Source organism: Fulmarus glacialis, unplaced genomic scaffold, assembly GCF_000690835.1.
Source record: "Fulmarus glacialis isolate BGI_N327 unplaced genomic scaffold, ASM69083v1 scaffold35742, whole genome shotgun sequence".
Lineage (NCBI taxonomy): Eukaryota > Metazoa > Chordata > Aves > Procellariiformes > Procellariidae > Fulmarus > Fulmarus glacialis.
The window spans coordinates 29,636-38,829 of NW_009199090.1; the positions used below are offsets into that span (position 1 = coordinate 29,636).

The window sequence follows — 9,194 nt, forward strand, 5'->3', positions numbered from 1 at the left end:
TGGAGGAGAGCTTGGGTGATGAAAACTTGGTTTGCTGTTGAGCATATGGGAAGAAGAAAAGGCAGTACCATGTCAGGGTTGGGATGAAGACCCAGAAAGGGGGCTAGAGGAGATCAGATAGGAGGGTAATGCGTAAAAGATAAAAGATTAGAGACTTTGAAAGGGCTGAAATAGTATCGGTTGCTGGTAAGTCTAGACGATATGCTGCAGCTAGATTCTGAGTGCTTCTAGAAGGAAGTAAATTGTGGAATGATGTTGTCAGAGGAAATCACTGGAATGAAATACTCTCCTTTGTCGTGACTACTATGTGGAAATAGTATATAGTGATGGTTACCTTCTTTGTATCATGCTAGGAATGGCCTTGGATTTCATCTTAAAAAACAACTTCAAACAAGATGCAGGCTTAAGACCCAGAGCTCGCAAAATTGGTGTTCTCATCACTGATGGCAAATCACAAGATGATGTAGTCACCCCTTCAAGAAGACTCAGAGATGAGGGAGTGGAACTTTATGCAATTGGTAAGTATTCTATGAAAAGGTGGCCTGCGCCAGCCCCCTCCTGCCCATCTGCTAAATGCACAGGGAAGTGGCAACATACATAAGTACCTAAAAGGATATTCAAAGAATGTGTTTGGACTTTGGACTTAAGTTCATGGCATTGTGTTTCATGGCTGTAATTTCTAACAAGTTTTGTCTTCATGTCTTCTCTGTAAGGTATTAAAAATGCAGATGAAAATGAATTGAAGCAGATTGCAACGGATCCAGATGACATTCATGCTTACAATGTTGCAGATTTCTCCTTCCTGGCTAGCATTGTTGATGATGTAACCACAAATCTGTGTAACAGTGTGAAAGGTCCAGGTACATCACATTTTCTTTTCAATCTAATTCATCCTTTTTCCATTTACGTGCTTGCACTGCTAATTCCTTTTTATTACTTACTGGGAACACTGTGTAGCCCTGGGCTGTTTTTTCAGCTGCTGGTGTGAGGAAGTTGTGCAGACCACCTGGACTACCCTGTAGGGGTTCTTCTTTTCCTTTCAACAATGACTGTGTTATACCTAACACAGCATGACACAGCTGGACGTGCCTTCTTTTCTCACAGAATCAGGAAGTATGTTGCTCGGTGTGTCACCTTTTTGCTCATTGTGGCAGGTTCTTTGATGATACTCATCCAATAAAGAAAATTTCAGCAGCCCTGCTCAAGTATTAATGTCTGACAGCCCAAAAGCAAAGCCTGGCATGGAAAAACAGTAATGTTAGCTGATGGTTCTCCAGTGAAACACTGGTGTTGAAGGTGGAGTAGGAATGATAGAGAGCTTGTTTGGTATTGAGGGTGTGATGGTGAGCTCTCTCTTCACACAGTTGCTTTAAGAATTCCTGAGGAAACAGAAACAGAAGCAAGTACCTAAAGTGTTTTTTTTTTCCCTAAGCAATTTTTTTTTGTCTCATGTTTTTATTCCTGATGATATAAGATAAATTAATAATTTTTTAATTTGCTTCCACTTGTAGGTGATTTGCCACCTCCCTCTAACCTAGTTATTTCAGAAGTGACACCTCGTTCTTTCAGACTGAGATGGAGTCCACCTCCTGAGAGTGTTGATAGATACAGAGTTGAATATTACCCCACCTCTGGAGGTAGCCCTCAACAGGTTAGTACTGTATGTTCATCTCTGACATTGTCCATAATAACCTTGGACTTCCACATCACAGTAATGTCATTCTGAAGTTTGTGCTGTGTATGGTATAACAGTAAATGAAAAAAGGCTCCCAAGGTCAAGAATATCATGCCTAGTAAATGATACAAAAAGTAGGAGCATAAAGATGACTTTGGTTGTTTTAAAATCATGAATCCAGAAGTAAAATGTATTTCTTAAAAATACTTGGCAGGTGTTTCTAGTAATTCCTTTCTGTTCCTATTCCACTGTCATATATTGGTTTAAATAAGTCTGAAGTAGAAATTTTCAGAGCATACTCATGGGTAGGCTCACTGTCCTTTTAGTACATTTTCTTGTTAATAGAAAAAAAGACAGTGGGTGATACAGGTTGTGAGGTACTGCTTAGATTAACATTGCATGATAGTACTTTGAATCTGTGCCTAAGCATATCCTCCAAACTGTTTAATGCAGAGGGTCAAACTCATCTTGTGGTTATTACTTCTCTACACAGAGAGCCAGTAACTGGCAACCCTTGATTCTAGGCAATCTGAATTGCTCGTCACTCTCTTCAACCAGACAGAATAGTATTTAGGTGAATGAAGTTAGGCGCCTCTGTGTACCTAATTCTGAACTTCCAATCTTTGAATGTGGCTTTTAAATCTTAACTCAGATTTGACTCATGGAGAATTTAGTCTTAGTAAGTCACGACCTCAGGATTTGGCCTTTAATTAAGGTTGGAGCAGTCATTCCAGTGCACACTGACTTTACAGCTTGACTGCTTGCTGGCATTTCTGTTCTGCAAGATGTTGCTAATACCATGTGCTGTAACCATCTAGATTATGCTGGGCGTTTAAAACTTTTTTCCAAAGTGGTAACATATATCCCTGGCACTTTCTTTATGTTGCTGAGTAATATAAAAGTGTAAAACATGTGAAAGCAGGATGCACAGTGAGTGCTGCTAGATACATCTAGCTCTGTTGAAAACAAGTGTCTGTCTGAGGTTTCCCTAAAATGATATACTGTCAGACAAAATACATAGAAGATTAAGACAATACTTATTTTTAGTTCCATACCATTGGTTTCACAAGGAATAATTTTTTTTCTTAGAGATAAGATTACAAATGCATTTTTGTGCAGTGGTTAACATTGCTTCTCTTTTATGTAGTTTTATGTAAGCAGGATGGAAACAACGACAGTTCTGAAAGATCTGAAACCTGAAACAGAGTATGTTGTTAACGTGTTTTCTGTGGTAGAAGATGAAAGCAGTGAACCTCTAATCGGCAGGGAAACAACTTGTAAGTTAGAAACGGAACTTGAATAATGTGTTAACAGCCAGTTTGGCATCTGGGGAACTGTCCAGTAGAACTTTTAGCACTATGGGGCTTTCTTCTTAGAGGAAACAAAATTTTTAATTTGAATGACCAAATTATGTTGTGTTACACTGGTTGTTCAGATCTTGACTGGAAAACTTTAGCAAAGTGAAACTGCAGTGTGGTAAAAAATGTTTGTCCCAGCTTCTTTCCAGGCTCATAAAGCATGGCTGTACAAGACTAGAGCAACAGACATGAATAACAAGACAGAGTTTATAAATTCCTGAAATCTGGTCGTATACAAATGTGTACTGCTTCATTTTTATGCTAGATCATTAATTTCTGCTACTAGCAGCCAGAATACTATAGAAATTCATTGTAATTTTATAAGATTAACAAAAAGCCAGTTCAACAAAATGACGTCACTTCTATGAGACATAACTTAGCCATGTTTCTGCTATTAGCTGTCTGCATGATTGGTTTTAGGTATATTTATGCTGAATGCAACATAGGTGACTTTTCTGCCTCTGTAAGAATATTGAATATTGGGTGTTCATGTCACTACTTTGATTGTTTTCTATTAGGCTTGTCATAAACTCTTAAAGTACATACATGATTTTTGTGAAGTCTGTGGTAATTTTTGATGTTTATTTAATAATTTGAGAAATATAGAAAACAAGAAGAAAGTACAAAAAATCCTTTTACAAGTACGGATCCCAAACCAGTCATGTTGTTTCATATTAGAGCATTCATATGAGTTAATGTTGCTTTTTAGAATATTCAAGTGTTCCAGTGCAGACTTGTAAGATAGTTTTAGCTGCGTGTATACCAAATCTGTAGCACATCCAAAATGTGATGACCATTACCTCATTCTTAAACTAAGCACCACTTAAAATACCACTACTTGCAGATCACCTTTCTAGTACCCATAATGTACCCTAATACCCATGTGCAATATTCTCAGTGGTACTACCTGTGATGTGAAATATGAAAAGTGAAGAAGGTGAAGGAAATAAATTAATATTTTTTTTTTATTTGACAGTGCCAATTTCTTCAGTTAGAAATTTGAATGTTTATGACATTGGATCAACTTCCATGCAAGTGAGATGGGAACCTCTCAATGGAGCTACTGGTTATTTGTTAACATATGAACCTGTGAATGCCACAGTCCCAACCGCAGAGAAAGAAGTAAGAGAATTTGTCTTCACTTCCTGTACTCTGCCAAAAATAAATTATGAAAAACTGATAGATTTTCTTGATCTATCATAATAGTCAAAAGAGACTGGCATGTACTTCTTGAAGTGCAGTGAACTTACTGGGATATTTTATACAATGACATCAGTCAGGAAGCTGTAAATATACTGTGAATCTCACAAACAAAATTCCCTTGAAGTTAAATCATTGCTTGCTTTTCTGCCATTGCTTTCTTCAGATTTTAAACATGGTGTGTTATTTTTCATGTGCAGATGCGTGTTGGACCATCAGTGAATGAGGTGCAGCTGGTAGATCTCATCCCCAATACTGAGTACACTTTAACAGCTTACGTATTGTTTGGTGATATCACCAGTGACCCACTCACCACCCAGGAAGTGACATGTATGGACATCTTGATTTTTGCTTTGTTGTTGCTTCAGCAACATTTAATTTTAGTTTTCTTTCATGCAACAGTTTTTATATATTCTGTTTTGTTTAGAAGACCGTCTTTTCCATGTTTCATGCATTTTCTAACACTCATACATTTCCAAAAGAACTTAAAGGCAATTTCAATGAAAAGGCACCAACTATTAAAAGAGGAACAAAAGAGTTTTTTCCTTGAATAATGAAGGAAGTTGGCTCGACAATCTTGAGGCTATAGTGCTTTTGAAAGGTCTCAATTTTGCTTGCATTAACTTAGAAACCTTGTTCCCGAATTCAGACATTCTCTTAAGTATAGAAAATGCTAAGGAAACATGCCATATCTAGAAAAAAATTGATCTAAACATGGCTTCCTTTTTTATACCTTTCATTAAACATCTTTCATTAAACATTTCCTACTGGCAGAGGCATGTTTCTGGCCTAGATGCACGCGGTATGGTTATTTGTATGTTCTTAAAAAATGTTAAACCCTTAACTGTACACGAAAAAGTGGCTGTTGTCACCAAAAGTTACAATCTTAAGCACTGATACTTCTAAAAGTATTGTGCTTATAATTTACGAAGGTGAAGCTACCATAGTTTATAGCTATTTTGCTCATTGCTGGGACAATAATCTCCTAAACTGCTTCATCTAATGGCCAGAGCAAGGAACTTCCCAGAAAGTTATTGCCTCCATTTCAATGAAATGCATGAAAAGAATTTAATTCCTTCTGTGAGAGACCTATACCTCTGCTGTGAACAGCATTTTCACTTACTACTGTCATTATTTTTACAGTACCTTTGCCTGGACCTAGAGGCTTAACAATTCAGGATGTTACTCACAGCAGCATGAATGTCCTTTGGGATCCGGCCCCAGGGAAAGTTCGAAAATACATCCTAAGATACAAAATAGCTGATGAAGCTGATGTAAAGGAGGTAAATGACAGGAACATTTTTGAAAGTACTAGAAGGCAGTTTTATTTTGAGGAGCTAGGTTACTAAAATAATAGTTAAAGTAGTATTATAAGCCACCATTGAGAATAAAGAACATCAGTTCATGGTGATTGCAGTCAGGAAAGGGTACTCGTTTCTTGGAAACTGAATAAGCAAGAGAGAGATTTCTTTATGTACTCCCCTCTTCCTCCTCCTCCTCCAGAGAGGGAAAATCCTCAAACTGACTGGAGAATTTTCCTGTGCTTTGATAAATAGCCATTTCTACTCTCTTGCCATTTCTACTTATCTTCCCAAGCTCTAAGAACAGTTTACAATTAGGAGGACAGGATTGTGGAATAAAGGTATGTTAACTCCTTTGCCCACTGTCAGAACATGTGTGACCATTGTTAGAGATGGCTTTGAGTTATGTGTAAGCTTTCCATAATTGCACTGTTAGGCATGAATCAGCTCTTGGAGGATTAAATGTGTTTTTGTAAGGGAATCAGAATTTTCTGGAGATGCAGTCTGCATCCTTGTTTCCAAAAGAATGAAGCAGTGAAAGATCCACAAGTAGTATTAGTATCTGAGACGATATACTTTGCAAGGGAGTTAGTAGATAGCACTCAATATTCAGGTGTAAATTTAGGGGTAAATGGCAAAATTTAGTGCCGAATACTTTTCTGTTTTTCAGTACAGGAATTTCTGCCGTTAATCAAATGCAGAGTCAAAAATAGAAAAATTTACAATTCTGAAGTCACTATTTTTATGCTTAGGTGGAAATCGACAGACTCCAAACCAGCACTACTCTCTCTGACCTTTCCTCCCAAACACTGTATAATGTAAAAGTTGTTGCTGTATACGATGAAGGGGAATCCCTACCAATAAATGCAGAAGCTGTCACTCGTAAGTTTTCCTAATAACCCTTCTTGTGGTTATTTTTGCCTTATGTTCTATTTAAGTTGTGTTTGTTGCAATATATTACTGAGTTTAGGTGGAACTGTAATTTAATCTATCTGAGAAATATTTTACTTGCATTTGTAGAATATTTGCATTATAATAATCCCTGGGAATCTTGGATGAGTTCAGTGTCTTACTGCAGTAAACACTGAGCCTGCAGTCTGCAGAGAGGCAACAGACCAGCAACTGAAGCAAAATTATTTGTGTTTAGAGGCTGAAGGAGGAATGTAGGGGTAGAATTAGTAAGAAAATATGAGGGCAGAGGAAAGGTTTAGCAAGTCTATGCAGGAATCTAGGAAAGTAAGTAGGAAACTGGGGCTGGAGGATTAGAGAGACATGATCTTGCTTCTGATCCAAGAGAGTTTTTGTACCATGGAATGCTAAACCAGCCTGTACTTTCAGAGAATCATAAAGGCAGCATTTGAGTAATCTCAACAAATAGAGGCAAGGAAATGGTGTTGCACAAACGGTAAGAGCCGATCTCCGTACAAGGGAAGCAACAGACTGAAAGTAGAAAGCTGATATCAGAGAAGCCCTTGTCTTGATCTAGGCTTATGATTTAAGAAGACAGCTAACCAGAAGAGCTAGAATAGAAATGAGCAATGTTGCCTTATCACTGCCCCTCACTCTGATGTGAAAAAAAGAGAAAAAACATGCACGTGCTCCCTTTTTTTTTTTTCTTTCTTCTGAATTTTTAATTTTGTAGCCTGGTGTATTTAAAAATGTTTGTGAGGTTTTTTTCTTACTTTTGTGCTGGCCTTTCTTCTATAGCTGTGGTTTTGTGTAAATGTGTGTGTAAGGAAAAAGAGGAAGGCTCTGCCAAAGAAATTATTTTTAGTTTAATTCTCTGGTTTTACCTATTTACTCATTTCTTTCCAGTGGCTATAATATTTTGCCTCCTTAACCTACAGTTAACCTCTGTGAATTCTTTCTAAATAAGTGGTGTAATTCAGTCATGACTTATTTGGCTTATATAAAGAATTTTAAGATCTGGGAGAAACTCATGCAGGAGCTTGACCTCTGTGTGTGGGAGTTCATAATCACTCCTTCTAACTCCAAAATGTAAGAGCTAGGACTTTGGTTGTTGTGAGCAGGCATGTGAGTTGTGACCTCTACTGAGGTCAGTAGAGCTACGTTTGTTCTATCTGGTGATGACCTGGTCATGTGACCTTATGAAGGATGATTTGCTTAGTGTAGGTGGGCTGGGTTATACTACGGCATTTTATTTTAGTCATTAGAAGCATGGTAACTGAGAGATGAATCTTCTACATAATGTTCTAAATTCTTTGTCTGAGTAATTCCTTGGTTTAACTGTATTTATTTTGTAGTTACATTTTGTGGAATACTGTCCCTTTTCTCATAATAGAGCCTGTACCAGCACCAGTCAATCTCAGAATCACAGATGTAACCACTAATAGTTTCAGAGGAACTTGGGATCATGGAGCTCCAGATGTCTCTCTCTATAGAATAACCTGGGGACCCTATGGAAGGTCGGAAAAACAGGAGGTAAGAATAGATAGTCACCATAAGATTTTGTGGGCAGTCTCTCAGAGGGTATATTTTTAAAATCAGAAATGTAGTTAATAAATGGCCTATAACCTGCAAGCCCTCCTGTTGTGCTCAATGGAAATTCAGTGAGAAGGTGTAGAACACATAGTTACACCCACTTGTAGTGATGGTACTGTGTAAAAAGTTACTCAGTTATATCCCACTCTCTGTTTGTTTGTTTTGGTTTGTTTGTTTTGTTTTTATTTATTTTTTTTTTTACTTTTTTTTAATTTCTCCACAAGACTATCTTAAATGGAGATGAGAATAGTTTGGTCTTTGAAAATTTGAATCCAGATATCTTATATGATGTCTCAGTTACTGCCATCTATCCTGATGAATCAGAAAGTGATGACCTCATTGGCAGTGAACGAACACGTAAGTAAATAAAGGGTTTCTGCATGTTGTTATTCATAGTTATTAAATCAGAAGGCATACACATACAAGAATTCTGAAACTCTTTCTACTTTTTTCTAGTACCCTTGGTGCCTATCACCACACAAGGTAAGAATCTGAATTTCCAGGTATGGTATTATTAAAGAAAACTCATAGCTATCTTCTTCTAAACTGTGAGGAATGTTGACATTAAAAAGCTGAGATCATTTAATAAATATTATTGTGTATTTGGAAGAATACTAAACACTAGATTACCAAACGTTTATTATTTTACAAACATTACAGTTTATGTTGTCTTATACTTAATACATTCTGCTCTTGGTCAGGCATTCATGCAGCCCTAAAAGTACAAATGAAGTGTTTGTCCCTGCTTTTTACTTGCATTACATATTTATTCTTTTCTTTATTATGTTTCTCAGCCCCAAAGAGTGGCCCACGAAACCTTCAGGTGTACAATGCAACTTCACACAGTTTGACTGTGAAGTGGGATCCTGCCAGTGGTCGAGTGCAGAGATACAGGATCGTTTACCAGCCTATCAGTGGGGACGGCCCTGAACAGTCGGTAACTAATTTTGAAGTGCTATAGTTATTCAACCTTAAATGATAGTTCTGCAATCCATTAGAATAATTTATTTTCAAAGCACAACAGTGTATATATTAATTACCTTTTAGGTGAAGATTTATATTTATGGTGAATAAGTATATATTCCCACCTTTTTCTTTCTCCCCTTTCAAATCCAACATAGAATGCTTTTTATGGAGCAAAAATAACTTTGGATACAG

The 9,194-nt window shown here is 37.1% G+C and overlaps 1 protein-coding gene across 1 annotated transcript in view; it reads left to right on the forward strand.

The window, feature by feature from the left end:
- Positions 1–8,973, forward strand: part of LOC104073393 (collagen alpha-1(XII) chain-like) — a gene marked incomplete at its 3' end in the record, with an annotated part of 37,346 nt that extends 28,373 nt beyond the window's left edge. Inside the window, exons 15-26 of the mRNA XM_009573130.1 lie at positions 354–518; positions 714–860; positions 1,512–1,651; positions 2,823–2,952; positions 4,010–4,155; positions 4,434–4,563; positions 5,377–5,516; positions 6,287–6,416; positions 7,837–7,976; positions 8,261–8,393; positions 8,493–8,519; positions 8,831–8,973. Coding sequence (XP_009571425.1) covers positions 354–518; positions 714–860; positions 1,512–1,651; positions 2,823–2,952; positions 4,010–4,155; positions 4,434–4,563; positions 5,377–5,516; positions 6,287–6,416; positions 7,837–7,976; positions 8,261–8,393; positions 8,493–8,519; positions 8,831–8,973 — 1,571 coding nt within the window. The remainder of the gene's footprint in view (positions 1–353; positions 519–713; positions 861–1,511; positions 1,652–2,822; positions 2,953–4,009; positions 4,156–4,433; positions 4,564–5,376; positions 5,517–6,286; positions 6,417–7,836; positions 7,977–8,260; positions 8,394–8,492; positions 8,520–8,830) is intronic.
- Between the last annotated feature and the right edge of the window lie 221 nt (positions 8,974–9,194).